Genomic DNA, 15,211 nt, shown 5'->3' with positions numbered 1-15,211 from the left:
TTATTCACCCTAATAGAAAGCAATAAACGTTATCCGATGAAGAACCGAGTCGTAAAAAGTTGATAATCGGACTGATAAACATTTAATGAGATACAATCAGAGACATATATGAAGACAGAGGATTTTGCTAATACATGTGCATTATAGAAATCGACAACCCCCTCGAACAAACCTAAATACAGCAGATCTACCGAGATATGAATTATTATTACGTATGGATATATGTATGTATCCATCCTTATTTTTACTCTATATTCTCCACATAATAGAATATACACAAAATAAACATACAATATACATATCAAGAATATACATTTTAAACAACAGATTGGCTTCAGACACAGCCTAATTCCGAATGGACTCAAATATATATCCCTTGCTCCTTAAACGGTGAATATGAAAAGGACAATGTACCATTATAAGCATGTAAATGGTTGTATAATACAACAATAGAGCTCATACATAGAGCGACTCGATTGGAGCGGGGGACACTACGTCATCACAGTGCGCTGCGCTCTGGACGAGGAGGTGGCGGACGCCTCTTCAAACAACACTGTCATTTAGGTACGAGCAGATGTTCTATTCTATTATTATTTAGATAAATACAAATTTCGAGATAAGTGCCATGATTCATGTGTGAAATTTTAAATGAATAAAAATGTTTTGCATACATATTACATCAGAATAACTCTTGCGGATGCCAACTAGAAAACAACAGGCGTTCGTTTTATAAGACAGAATATGTGAATAATATTGTTGGTATTACATTGTTGTATCTTTGGTCATATTGAATGTGTTTTATTACACTGAGTATTTTTCTTAACCATTGGAATACATAACGTAAGGCCACATTGCGATACTAGCATTGCCTTGATAACACCACCTGTCGTAGTGCTTAACGATACCACTATTCACAACCAATTCATGTAAATAGTTCCTCTCTGGATGTTCAACATGATCCTTATTGGTGATCCCAAAACGGCAATGATGTTCTGTAATCTGTATCTCCTTAAAATGGCTAGAACAAACTGCAATCGAGTCAAGTGTCAAAGTGCAAGCGAAAAAACCTGCAGCGTTGTCTCCCTCATAGTTGGCATCAGGTGAACTTGGGATGCCTAAGAAGTTTCAGGGGGAGAACTCCAAGGCTGTCACGGCCAAAGCCCGCAAGGCTGAGGCTCAAGCCGTGGCAGACGCCCGCAAGAAGCAGGAACAAGAGGATGCTTTGTGGACGGAAAATGACAAACATGTCCTGAAAAAAGAAGCGCGGAAGGTAAGCCCCCCGACAAGCCCTGAAAACAGTATTTACATTTTTATTCTAGACTATGCGGCAACTGTTTGGCTACAGTTAATATATGCATGTGTTTCATTATAACAACATATATGAAGACAGGAGCATGGTCGTTCAGGAATAAGAGAGAACGTTTGAGAGAAATCTCCAGAGACACTAGACATTTTGTCAAAATGCTGGTTACATTTTACATTTGGTTTTAAACGTGGAGCCAGACACAGGCAGGGTCTGAAATGAACACCTGCCTCAGCCAATGGTGGATAGATTTGGCAGGTCAAATATTTACAAAATAAATAGTTGTTCCACTCTGGCAGGAAATAAACCAAAATCTGTTTTTAACCCCGGACAATGGCCAATAACCAAAGGTGTCATAGGCATAGTCTGAGTGGCAATAGCAATCACATGCTCTAAAATGCTGTCAGCTTCACCAACTATCCAACACTCAATATGTTCCCCCTGTTCTCTGTCCACTGCTCCCCCCAGGATGACAAGGAGAAGCGGAGGTTGGAGGCCCTGGAGAGGAAGAAGGAGAACCAGCGCCTCCTGGACGAGGAGGCTTCCATGCTGAAGGGCCGGGCCACCAAGGAGGCGGCAGCGGCAGCGGCGGCTGCAGGCGGGGGCAAGGTGACCCGCGCCCAGATAGAGGAGACCCTACGGGCTGAGGAGCAGCAGCCGGGCCAGCCTCGACCTAAAGGTAGACCTCGTCCTGGCTGAAGAGTGTAACGCTGATCAGGGGGGGTTTGGCCCCAGTGGGTTGACTCTATTTAAAATGGCGGTTTATTCAGGAAGAATAAAAAAAGGTTTGAGTGGAGGCTAATTTAGCTGGCTTTCTTTATTATACCAACGGCCTACTGAGGAAAGCATCTCAATATACAATACCTCACGAAATACTAGAATATCATAATGTAAATTTATTTTTATCCAATCTCAAAACTTATCATAATCTATTACAATATCTTAATATATATATAAATTATTTTCATAATCCACAAACTAATAACAATGTATCTAATCCCCCATAAACATCCTATCATAACTATTTCTGATCTCTGTTTACAAGCCTCTTCCATTCATTAATTAAAAGATGGCATGTTCATGGCTGTTTCTACTACCGTTGTCATGGTAACCACAGTACGCTGTAACAATATCTTGTTAGTGCTAAAACTCAAATTAATGTTTGATTAATTAATGATTGAATTAATTAATAACCAACTGTCACATAGACAAGACTATTTGCTCACCTGAAAGAATCGAAACTTAACAAGTTCAAGTTGAGGCTAATCTATGTGCCTCTCTTCATTATTCCAACCACCAACGAAAGTTACCAGCCTGACTTTAGCCCCGGGTCTGTGTAACGTGCCGTAGACAATGCAGATTGTGACGGACATGGGACACAATCTATCAATCACTCTTTGGAAATATCAATGGTCTTTCACCAAGATCTTCAGTATAATTCCTTTTTTACATTAATATCCATATATCATGATGCGTATCAAAACTTTAGATCGAAATGGTCTTGAATAGTACATCCTTTTCTGTGTGGATTCGGAGGGATACTGTAGGGTTTGCGTGTTTGACTCTCTCCCAGCTAAAAAAACGGTTAGATCCCCAATGAACACAGAATACCTGTAGGCTTCCTTGAGGAGGACGCTTAACACAATTAATTCACTGTACACATTGCCTTGGATCAAAGCATCTTCTCAGCTACGTAATTATGAATAATTATGAATAATAACCACATAACCCGTTCACCTTGCAGAAAAGAGTCACCTTGAGACCCCACTGGAGGAGAACGTGAACCGGATCGAGCCCGAGGAGGGCAGTGTCGCCGCCCGGACGATAGAAGACGCTATTTCCTTGCTCAGGTGTGTGCTCACGGCTCATTGGTTGGTTGTCATGGTGTGGTTCAGGCTCTGTTCATTATCTGAGGCCCCCTGACACCCAGGAATAGTCCACTGGGACTATCCTAGCCTCATTTAGTTCAGGATAAAAAAAGATTTGTGTCCGTGTTAGTTGCCCCCCCCCCCTTATTTTAGGTGTGTGTGTGTGGGGGGGGGGGGGGGGAAACACAATATTTATGATTTTAACCACTACAACGGGCAAAATATCCTAACAATGGGATTAGAGTGTGGCAGAATGCTAGCTTGAAAGTTAAAAGTTCCACCTCATTCAGGTACAAGAAAGTTAGGAAAGCATGTTTATCTAATGAATGATGCCTTGCATGTATTGTGAACTATACTCCAGCCTGTGATGCTTCTTGGAGAATATAAATAATAGGTTTAATTATTGGCTCATGGCCTCTACTCCCCTCCTCTGTTCTCCTCTACCTGCTCTCGGTTACCTGTTCTGATCTACCTGTTTCATTTCATCTGTTCTCCTCCTTTGTCCAACTCACCTGTCCACCTCCTTCACCTGTCCTCCTCCTTCACCTGTCCTCCTCCTCTCCGTGTCCCGGCAGTACCGGACCAGAGGAGGTGGACCGCCACCCAGAGCGGAGGATGAAGGCGGCCTTCGCGGCGTACGAGGAGGCCCACATGCCTCGCCTCAAGATGGAGAACCCCAACATGAGATTGTCGCAGCTCAAGCAGATGCTAAAGAAGGAGTGGACCAAGTCGCCGGAGAACCCGCTGAACCAGCGCTTGGCGGCCATCTCCAAGTGAAGGCCTCCCGGCACTTACTCTACACTCGCTCTAACCTTGTTCACAAACCCAACAAAGCCAAAACTCTCACTATTTTGGAAAGAATGTTACTTCAGGTCAATAGCGAGAGTTGCTGATGAAAGCCGTTACTGCTCACTTAGACAGACTCACTCCAATGCCCAAGGACTTTAAGGAAAGCTCTTAATTCTACGCAGCTAACATTGGCTTAGTTTTTTCTAGTCATCTAGTCACCCTTAATGACATTTCAGTTTACGCACCCCTCCTCCTCTTGATGAGGACTCGCTGCATCTTATGAGTTTGATTATGTTTGGCTCAATGAAAGTTGAGGCGTCAAGCCTTGTTTCAGATGTTTTGAGATTATAGTAATTAATTCAAGGGTGCTACTCCATGACCATATCAACAATCTCATTTAACAAATTTAAATGTTTTTGCTTTTGAATGCTCGACTGTTGGACCGGTCTGAGCAGGGCTGGACAACAACAACAATGTGAATAAAGTCAGGCATTGATTCCCAGCAACACTTTTCCAGAATGTTCTTGGTTCTATAAAATAAATATCACTGAAAAAGCTTAAAGCCCAACCACTAAAGCTCTCACCAAGGTCAGTATTTTTATGCCTTAAATTGCGAACAAAGTTTAAGGAAAAGCAAAGTCACATTTTTTGCTCGACATGTTAAGGTAAAGTAGCATCAATATGCACATCATTATGTATTAGACACATGGTTTTACCATCAAAAATAGTATTACTGCTCAGTAATGTAATTGAACAATACACACTTTATGCTCCAAACACCACTCTTGCAGCATGCCCATGTAGTTCACACACATGACGGCAATATGGATAAATCATTAGATACTCAAATGCAGCCATAACAAATGAATAAAACAACAACCTCTAAAAGTAGCCAAATAAATGCTTTTAAATGGCCGTCCACCATAGGGATGGTGATTGAGACGGTTGCCTATGTAACAGTGTAGTGGTCTAGGAATGAGCCTGGTAATACTTAGTTTGGTGTCACCGCGGGCCACAAAGGCTTTTGACTGCACAGCGAGATTCCCTGGCCAGCCTGACCAGTCTGCTGAGGCTGCATTCTGTGGACGTTGGTGCTGGGGTGGAACTGGTAGCATGGATGGAGAGAGAGACAGATCAACCGGACACATACTGGATAAGAAACATTCACTCCTAATAACCACTTTTTATTTGAGGGGGAGTTGTTTGAAGTTTGAAACAAGGGTTTGTTAACTTAAAAAATTGGACAAAAAGAAATTCAATCACGAATGATAACTCAGTAAATATTGCTTAAGTTTAATGTTAAAGTGTGACAGAATTAAATCTTTTATGTGAAACGAAGTATTGAAATAATTCAATTAAGCAGGCTGGTCTCTAGTCTCAACGAGGGCCCCTTTGAGTGTGACCGCCCCCCCTGACATCAGAAACACCGACAGTTCAATTGTTCAATTGTTGTTCACGTCTCTTCAAAGCCTATCAATGTCTCTTGTAACCACTTTGAAGTGTTTTCACAATCACCTTTTATACTCCCACAAAACCAAAATAGTCAAAGCTGTTCGTGGTCACAGAGAGACCACCGTTCAACCAACCAACCAAAATGTCATTGTTGAATTTACATGTATGTATATCGTCTTCCAATACCCCTTATAAATATAACATCACTTCCTGGAGCTCAGACACTGGCGATCCCTTGAAGGCCCTCCCATTCGTCAACCCCATTGAAGCCGTCAGTGGGTCAAACGAGACACCTGTCCAGCCGCCTCCTTGTGGCGGAGCAGATAAGAAGCTTCTGTGAAACCGTGTGATGAATGAGAAGTTCCCCTGCCCTGTTTATTTACCGCCCTGCTTTGAAAAGGACCAGTCTCCTCCTCCCTCTTCCTCCTCCTTCACCTCCCCCTCCCCATAGCAATCTGACCAATCTGATCCAATTTTTTTTCATCATGTCTGAGCCCTTTGAGCTCAGAAACATCTGACGTTACATCATGGTGATGGTTGTTCTTCACCTGTTGTGATGTGTGTGTGCCTGTGTGTGTGTGTGTATTTGTGTGTCTCCATTTGCATGACGGCCTCTCACAAGTCCTCTGCTCTCACCCCTTTCTTCCCTCACAGTGAATCTCTAATCATTACTTTCAAAGGAAAAGCTCTGCGCTGCCCCTGTGTCAAGTGTAGCGAGCCGCTCGGAGGGGCCAGTAAGGGGCTGCACAACAGACCATCATAACACACTTCTCCTACCTGCCACAACAACCACGTCCACCCCCGGGGCCCCTGCAGACTCCCCACGAAGCGACAAGGTAAGCCCTGGCCGTTCTCAGGGGCTGTGTGTTGCTCTGCGTGCCGTGTGTTCGTTCAGAATAAGGAGAAGAGAAGACCTGCTGATGTTATTCCTTTTTGCATCAGGATTGTTATTCAAGGAAATGCATTTTATAATCCAAGATGGTAAAGAGTAAGACAACGTTCTCGAGTCATGATTAGACCTTCAAGACCTTGGATTCTTAATGTCGTAATTAAGAAAAGGCTTCCGTGTTGCGTGAATCATCTGTAATGCAATGTAAAAAAATCAAATGGGAGTGTTTTTTATTAATCCGAAATTAATAGATTTTAATCTATTAAATTTGATTTAACTAGAGTCAATTACATTCTGTATTAGGAGTAACTTTAACGATGAGGAAAACAATATAATAGCTGGCTTTAAACAATATTACATTTCCAGTAAACATTTATTTACATAAATACTTTTATGTAAATAAAAAAATATATATAGAAATGTAATGAAGAACAGGTTGATGGGACACCATGTTGTGGTTTTACTCTCCAGAATGTCAGTCCTATGTGTTGGTGAGCCTTTCTGATTTCCATACTGAGAGGAATAAGAGCATCTGCTGCTGTCAGAGCCTTCGGCTTCTGTCAAACAGCTGAACCAGAGCCTTAAGATTACATGATACCTCACCGATTATGCACAGCTGGGGTTCTGGTTTATAGGTCATTATTGTGTTATTATTATGTTTACTTAGAAGTCAATGGTTACTTGTAGCAATGCTGGGGAAATTCAAATAGAAGCGTGAAAAAAAGAACAGCGGAACGGAAAGCACAAAGTGCCGTGCATAAGTGGATGCGTATCATTTGACAACATGCTCAGACATCGTCATGGTGGCCTGGATGTTTACCATCAAATAGGAACAGGATATAAATGAAGGCATTCAAAGCCACTGTCAATCATTCAACATTAGATTCTACTACTACTACTACTACTACTACTAAAGGATGTGGAGGTTGTAATTGGAATAATAATTGGTATTGGGAATTGTCCCTATCTCTAATTCCTATGAAGTCCCCTTTAAATGTGTGAAAATTCTGTGTTTTTGTTTGTACAAAACCTTAATGTATTTCTTGGTTTTATGCTGCCCTCTTGGCCAGGTCTCTCATGGAAATTAGTCTCAATGACACTTTTACCTGGTTAAATAAAGGTGTGTGCTGTAATCCATGTTCATTTGTGTTCCAGAAGCATGGCATCCGACACCTGAAGTCCAGACCCCCCGGCGGTGAGCCATGAGGCTGATCCTGGTCAAGCCCACCAACGCCACCCAGCGGCTGGACTCCACCGGAGAGGTCCTCGGCGACGGGGGTCATGATCGTTGCCATCCCGGCTCTGACCTGCCCCCCGTTGCTGGGAGAGACCCCGACGTCCTACACTACCGCCTCTCCCGGGCCTCGCCGGTGCCGGACCCCCGCCGGACGCCCTCCTCCATGACCCAGGGCGGACCCCTCGCCGGGGCCACTCCCTCCAGGTTGCAACCCCTGAAGATCCGGAGCAGAACCTTACCGCAGTCGGGGGAGCGGCCGTGGTTTCCGTTCTGCAGCCATGTCTGTGGCGGTGGTGGCGGTGGTGGTGGTGGTGGTGGTGGTGGTGGTGGTGGTGGTGGCGGTGTGAGCGGTCCAACCGCTGCTGCAAAGCTGAGCACCGGTATGGGCCTCTCCCATCCCGATCATGGTGGTGGTGGAGGAGGAGGAGGTTGCGGATGTCCGTCACGTGACGAGTCTCACTGCGAACACGAGGGAGTGGGGGGGTTCCATCAGTCTCCGAGACAAGACGCTCCCCCCGGCGTCGGCGGCGTCCCCCAGAAGAGACACCTCTCGCTGTCGGCTCACAACAACAACATGCCCCTCTTCAAGTCCTCCCTGATCTCCACCTGCCAGGTGTTCCCTCAGCAGACCCTCACGGAGGACCCTTTGATATCGGCCACGTTCTGCTCGCAGGACGGCTTCACGGGTAACCAGTGCAACGGAGAGGACGGCGGGAGAGGCCTGCGCCACTACCACCACCACCACCAACAACAACAACAACAACCTTCCAACCATTTTAAACTCAAAGACGGCTGCATCCCGGCCTCGAACAACCTGTTCAACATCCCGCTGAATTCCCTTGAGTTCGGGGAGAAGAACCAGCTGTTGCCTCTGTCAGAACCTCAGGACGGAGCTCCGGCCTCAGCGGAGGCCGAACGCCGCTCGAGAGAACTTTCCGGAACAGAAACCCGTTCTTCGCTCGTGTTGAACCCCCTGAACTTCTCGGACTCCCCCTTCACCAGCAGTCCCTGGATGAAAGGTTCTGCTCCCGACCAAAGTGCAGATTCCCTTTCATTCAGCCACCGTGGCTCGCTTGAAAACCAACACCGAGCTGACAAAAGGCTCTATCACGCGGAAAATCAGGTACCTGGTTTTACTTTGTAGAGCTTGAAGTGTGGAACCATTCCCCTTCTCGATTTCCTTTTGCACTTATTCTCCGCCTGTGTTTTGTCCTACAGAGGTAAGCTTTAATTTGCATACGATGAAGCAGAACATTAGAAGTCCTCATTTTGTACGTACCACAGTTCCACCCACCATCCTTAGCACACAAGGTCATGAATGCTCACCTGCAAGGCAACTTGAAGTCAGTTACAGTGATTTGTTTATATATGATACAGGGCATTAATGCACAGGTGAGGCTGGGAGAACAAACACCCTATCCCCAACTCTGATGCCCCCTGTGCTGATGTGTTTAAAGTCTGTATGTGCGGTCCCCCTGCACTGCACTAACTCACCTCCCCTCTGTCGTCTAGAACAACGACGAGTCCCAGCTCAGTCCCACCGGGTCCAGAGTCTCCCTGCTCAAGAGAACCGGGTCTCCGCCCTGCAATGCGGCCATCGACAACCCGGGACTCGCCCCCAACGGGAACGCGCCGAGACCGTCGGCCGCGGGCCACCAGAGCATGTTCCACCCCTCTCCCGGTCCGGACCCGGAGCCAGCCGAGCCGCGGTCCTCCCAGCTCCTGTACCGGTACGTCCCGGAGGACGCCTCCTCTAAGACCAGCCGGGAGGAGCCCAGCAAGGCGGAGAGCGACCAGCTGATCCGGGAGGAAGGGGCCGGCGGGACACCGGCGCCGTCACCGCCGAAGAAGAACCGGGACATCAGCCACCGGCTGGGCCAACGCCGGGCGCTGTTCGGCAAGAGGAAGCGGCTCAGCGACTTCGCCCTGGTCAGCGGGATGTTTGGCATCGTCGTCATGGTGATCGAGACGGAGCTGTCCAGGGGGTTTTACACCAAGGTGAGTAGTACATTATTAGACTAATTTAAAAGGTAAAACATGTCGGATATATATACTGTAGTATGTACAGTTGTATTTTGTTACTATCATAATAGCAATAGTAGCAATAACATTACATTATTTCAAAGTAGTTTATTTTCATATTTATATTCTATATTATATCATATTAATAATTGCATACAGATCTTTAATATGCTTAGCACAATCCAAACAACAAAGTAAAATATTTACTCATTTTTATATCATAAATAAAATAATTGTAATCAAACTGGATCTGTCCCCCTTTAACCCTGTTTCCTCCCTGTTCCCCAGGAGTCTGTGTATTCGTTTGTCCTTAAAGGCATGATAAGTGTCTCCACTGTGGTTCTCCTCGGGCTCATCGTGATGTACCACGCCAGGGAGGTCCAGGTATGGGTAGATATTAGCTATTAGTATCCAATAACTAGGTTATTGGGTTGTAGCATCAGTACTGGGGAACCATTTACCCTCCTAGTTTTACTGTTGAAACTCAAATGAGGCAGGAGTTTCTAGTGGTTAAGATGTTTCAATCCCAGCTGATACTGGGTTCAAATTCCCAATATCCTACCTGTAGGCATCCCTGAGCAGGATTCCCAAACCCACTACCTGCTCATGAATGAAATATATCTCTGATAATTAACCAGAAATCCCTCTGGATAAACTTGGCTAAATGACTAAATAGCAATAGTAAAAATAGAAATGAAGGAAGAAATTAATTAATTATTAACTATACAATATAATATAAAATATAACTTAAGGATATAGCTACAATAAATGAACACATTTCACATGTGCTCCACTAACCGTTGCCACTGCTCAGCCGTTTCACCCCGTCCCTCCCTCCCCTCCTCTCGGTGGGGGTCCAGCTCTTCATGGTGGACAATGGAGCGGACGACTGGCGCATCGCCATGACCTGTGAGCGCATCCTCTTTGTGGCCCTGGAGCTGCTGGTGTGCGCCGTGCACCCGGTCCCGGGCCGCTACGTCTTCACCCGTGCGGCCCGCCTGGTCTTCAGCCACGCTCCCTCGGGGGCCGCCGCCGCCGACCTGGACATCCTGCTCTCCGTGCCCATGTTCCTGCGCCTCTACCTGATTGGACGCGTGACGCTGCTGCACAGCAAGTTCCTCCCGCTTCTTTGCTGATCCGCGTTAGGGAGCGGGATGTTAATGGACGGGAAAGGCTTGGATTGCAGTCATCCTCCACTGTGGAACAATTCATGAATTACATAAAAACGATAAACCGAAAAAAGATGACAATAATAATAGCACACTTTTTTAAATAAGAGTGCAAACTGCTGGTATCACAATGAGAATAGTTGAAATTACTGGATTAACCCGATTGTCCTGTCTGGAAGAATTATTTTATGTTATTTTAAACAAGGGATAAAGTGACACAAAGTGAAATGCTTTTATATTTTCTGTTTATTTTTTAACAAACTTTTATATATATATATATTTTTTTTTTTAATTGTATCATTGTCATGTACTTTCTGCTGTGACACCCACATTTCCAGTCTGGGATGAATACAGTACCATCTTATATATCTTATCTTGTCAAGTCAAGTCAATTTCATCTGCATAGCCCTAAATCCCAGGGACGGTAAGGGGTAAAATAGGTGCCATAATTGGCATACGTAGCAGTATCACAAGCAAACATTTGAAGTGCAATTTCTAAAGAAATTGAAAATGTGTATCGTCAATGGTGATCAGGTACTGGCGGCCGTCAGGGTAGCAGCACCCAGCATCGACCACAGCCTCACACTAAAACAGAGACAGCATCGTGGTTACATGGGGCAGGAGGGACCAGGGACAGTGAGGGGAACCTCTGATCTAATGCAGGCTTCTTGTGTGCACAGGCAGGCTTTTCACAGACGCCTCGTCGCACAGCATTGGTGCACTCAACAAGATCAGCTTCGACACACGCTTCGTGATGAAGACTCTGATGACCATGTGTCCCGGGACAGTGCTGCTGGTCTTCAGCGTGTCCTGCTGGGTGATCGCTGCCTGGACCGTGCGTGTGTGTGAGAGGTACTGGCTCTAGACCTGGAACCAATCTGAGAAACATACTGCCTTTCAAAACAAGATATTCAATATGTTTTTATTTATTCATATATTTGTTTTTTTGCAAGTGTGTGTGAGGTACCTCAAAACGTAAAAAATAATGCAATATGTATTTATTTATTTATTCATTCAAATGGGTGTGAGAGAAGTAGGAACCCAACGTAAAAGTTAATGAAACTATAATCTTTCTATTTACATATAATATATTTATATGATACATTTTATATTTATTTATCCCCTCGCTCCCTTGCTTAGTTTCTCAGTTACTTCTTATATTTTTTTATGAATTGTCTCACTCACTCATTCATCTGTTTTTGTTCTCTTGCAGAGGCAACTCGTTTTGATAAATGATTGAACCACTGAAATACAACACACACAGATTGGCTGATGTGTACATGTCTTCTCTTGTTCCTGATCACCACTGCCTCATCTCTAGCTGCTCTCTTCCAGGTACCACGACGCCCAGCAGGTGACCAGCACCTTCCTGGGGGCCATGTGGCTCATCTCCATCACCTTCCTGTCCATCGGATATGGGGACATGGTCCCTCACACCTACTGTGGGAAAGGGGTGTGTCTGCTGACCGGCATCATGGTGAGATCTCCCCTCATTGGAACTGTTGTTGTTTCTCACTGTGCTGATGACTTTAAAACGATGTTTGTGGTAATTATCGCTGTTTTTTTGTAGGGCTGTGCATTCTCATATTTTATCTGCTCTGAATGGTGGAATATATATTGAACACACACAATACAGTTTTAAGTACAGGATTTTGTAATTGGGATATCTGTATTACGTAATAACAATATCAGCCTTTCTCAAGACTGTTGTATTCACTGTAATTTATTTATTATTTATAACATTAGAATTTCAAGTCAATTAGGGGCCATTTCACTTTGGAGTTATTCTTTTTAAGTTTGCTTCCTGTCATTTCATCGTCAGGGCGCGGGCTGCACAGCACTGGTGGTTGCTGTGGTAGCGAGGAAGTCGGAGCTCACCAGAGCAGAGAAGCACGTCCACAACTTCATGATGGACACTCAGCTTTATAAAAAGGTCAGTTAACACCCCAGGCTGCCTGTGTGATAGATCAATTAAATCATCATTTCAGAACAATTTATGTGGCCTGAATAACACAATTAATTGTGACATCTATATGTGTCTTTAAACTTTTTATATAATAATAATAATAATAATACATATAAAATCCAATTCTTCAAAGGTGAAAAACACAGCAGCGAACGTTCTGAGGGAGACATGGCTGATCTACAAGTACACCAAACTGGTGAAGAAGATTGATCACGCCACAGTACGCCACCACCAGAGGAAGTTTCTCCAGGCCATCCACCAGTAGGTGCTAAAGAGTTATGTTTAGGGCCTTCAGCAGAATCTAAAGTTGCGGGGATTCGCCGTTCATGACGCACGGTCATGGCATCGTAACTTGGCCGTAACAACATCAGTTATAACTTAGAATTGATAGAACTTATAACTGATGAATTACTAACATTACTTGTTTGCTTTGTGTTTTAGCCAAGTTGATCAATGTCCATCGGTTGTACAAGTAAAGGGAAATATTATTTGATTGATTGATTTTTTCATTCATTCAGATTACGCAGGGTTAAAATGGAGCAGAGGAAACTTACTGACCAGGCCAACACAGTTGTTGACATCGCAAAGGTTTGTATTTGTTCTTCAGAGAATTTAACATTTCAAGATGGCATAACAGCTGTTAGAGTTGTGACCCAACATGATGGTCACTAATGCTGGTCACGATTCAAGCCTGGTTTTACCTGCTGTTGGAAAACAAAATTGATAGCAAAATAATCTCCTAGTATGATCTCTCTTAAGGGCGCTCCTTTTTCCAGACTCCGAAGTATAATGTACAACCAGGTATCTCCCCTGGCCTTTCCTCTGGGCTGGTCTCTCTCTAGGGTCAGACCCTCATGTCTCTTCTGGTCTGGTCTCTCTCTAGGGTCAGACCCTCATGTCTCTCGGTCTCTCCTCTCTTTAGGGTCAGACCATCCCATCTCTCCTCTCCCTAGACCTGGAGCATGATATTTCACCTGGTATCTCCTCTGGTCTCCCTTCTATAGACACAGAACACAATGTCTCACCTGGTATCTCCTCTGGTCTCCCCTCTCTAGACCCAGAACATGATGTCTCACCTGGTATCTTCTCTGGTCTCCCCACTCTAGACCCAGAACATGATGTCTCACCTGGTATCTCCTCTGGTCTCCCTCCTCTAGACCCAGAACATGATGTCTCACCTGGTATCTCCTCTGGTCTCCCCTCTCTAGACCCAGAACATGATGTCTCACCTGGTATCTCCTCTGGTCTCCCCTCTCTAGACCCAGAACATGATGTCTCACCTGGTATCTCCTCTGGTCTCCCCTCTCTAGACCCAGAACATGATGTACGACCTGGTCTCGGAGCTCCAGCGGCGCAGCGAGAACCTGGACCACCGGATTGCCGCGCTGGAGGAGAAACTGGACTCTGTCCTGCTGGGGGTGCAGTCCCTCCCCCTGGTGCTGTCCCAGGCCATTGCTAAGCAACAGAAGGACTTTCTGGACAACCTGTCCTACCAGGTCCACTTCCTCACTTCCTCCCTGGCGATGGCTGAGGGCGGAGGTGGGGGGGCGCCCCCCCGGCAGCTTTGCCCCGCCTCCACCGCACCCGACAACTCATACCGCTGTTGAGGCCTGGGTGTACCCCACTTTTCTCGTCTGGTATTAATAAAATTATGGTACCATCTGGTCTGTCGAACTTTTGTTCGAAATGGCACCATGCCAAGGCAAAAACAGCAAACTATAACTATTGATAGTTTTAAGATATAGTTCTGTTCTATGGTTCTGGACATTGGAAAGTGTACAACTTTAGACTGAACTTAGTTGTAGTTGAAGAGCTTATATTTTGGGCTACTGTGTATTTAACCTGTAAGCAAACGGTATCCACATTGACTCTCTTTTTTCTGGATTATTATTTTTAAACTGTAATGCAGCAGCCCTTTCCTAAGGATTTTAAAGTCTCTTTGTCATCTGAAAGGGATGGGTCTAGTTTTATTACTTCAGAAATATTGCATTTAATTTAATGTGAATATGAAAGTGTTATTATGAACTTGTTTAAAGAAGCCTTTTGATGAGATTGTATGCCTGAATAAACTAATAATAATGAAAAAATAAGTTAATTGATTAATTCTGCATTTAGTTATTACTCATTTTTTGGGAATAAACTCCTGAATAAAATATTTTTTATATATATACATAACATAATAGTATAACAATGTCATGACATAATATGTCAGGGAAAGTTCGTGACCTAAAACTGAAAATATGTAATTTCCAAAGCAAACTATTCGCGCGCACACACACACACACACGCGCACACACGCACACACACACACACACACACACACACACACACACACACACACACACACACACACACACACACACACACACACACACAAACAAACACACAGCTGTCTTTATTGAGGTGGACAACAGAGGTTTGTCAACTTCTCCCGCCAAACGGCGAGATCAAAAAGCGCAATACATTATGCAATAAGCAGCGTAATATAACTAACTATTCGCTCATTTTAATTGTTT

The 15,211-nt window shown here is 44.6% G+C and overlaps 2 protein-coding genes across 2 annotated transcripts; both read left to right on the top strand.

Annotated features, from left to right (window-relative positions):
- Nucleotides 1–451: 451 nt before the first annotated feature.
- Nucleotides 452–4,466, top strand: ccdc124 (coiled-coil domain containing 124). The gene is made up of 5 exons (XM_084472828.1): nucleotides 452–564; nucleotides 1,091–1,270; nucleotides 1,772–1,982; nucleotides 3,048–3,153; nucleotides 3,747–4,466. Exons 2-5 carry the CDS (start codon nucleotides 1,112–1,114, stop codon nucleotides 3,946–3,948), a joined length of 678 nt encoding a protein of 225 aa, XP_084328954.1. The 5' UTR covers nucleotides 452–564; nucleotides 1,091–1,111; the 3' UTR covers nucleotides 3,949–4,466.
- A 3,976-nt stretch (nucleotides 4,467–8,442) lies between these two features.
- On the top strand, nucleotides 8,443–14,302 carry LOC311352825 (small conductance calcium-activated potassium channel protein 2-like; the record flags this gene model as incomplete). Its single annotated transcript, XM_084472641.1, has 10 exons — nucleotides 8,443–8,661; nucleotides 9,051–9,536; nucleotides 9,849–9,944; nucleotides 10,421–10,674; nucleotides 11,414–11,581; nucleotides 12,065–12,206; nucleotides 12,552–12,662; nucleotides 12,829–12,956; nucleotides 13,214–13,283; nucleotides 14,006–14,302. Exons 1-10 carry the CDS (start codon nucleotides 8,551–8,553, stop codon nucleotides 14,300–14,302), a joined length of 1,863 nt encoding a protein of 620 aa, XP_084328767.1. The 5' UTR covers nucleotides 8,443–8,550.
- Nucleotides 14,303–15,211: the final 909 nt, after the last annotated feature.

Source organism: Micromesistius poutassou (genome assembly GCF_964030765.1).
Source record: "Micromesistius poutassou genome assembly, chromosome: 9".
NCBI classification, from domain to species: Eukaryota; Metazoa; Chordata; class Actinopteri; order Gadiformes; family Gadidae; genus Micromesistius; species Micromesistius poutassou.
This window is presented reverse-complemented; position numbering and strand designations above follow the sequence as displayed.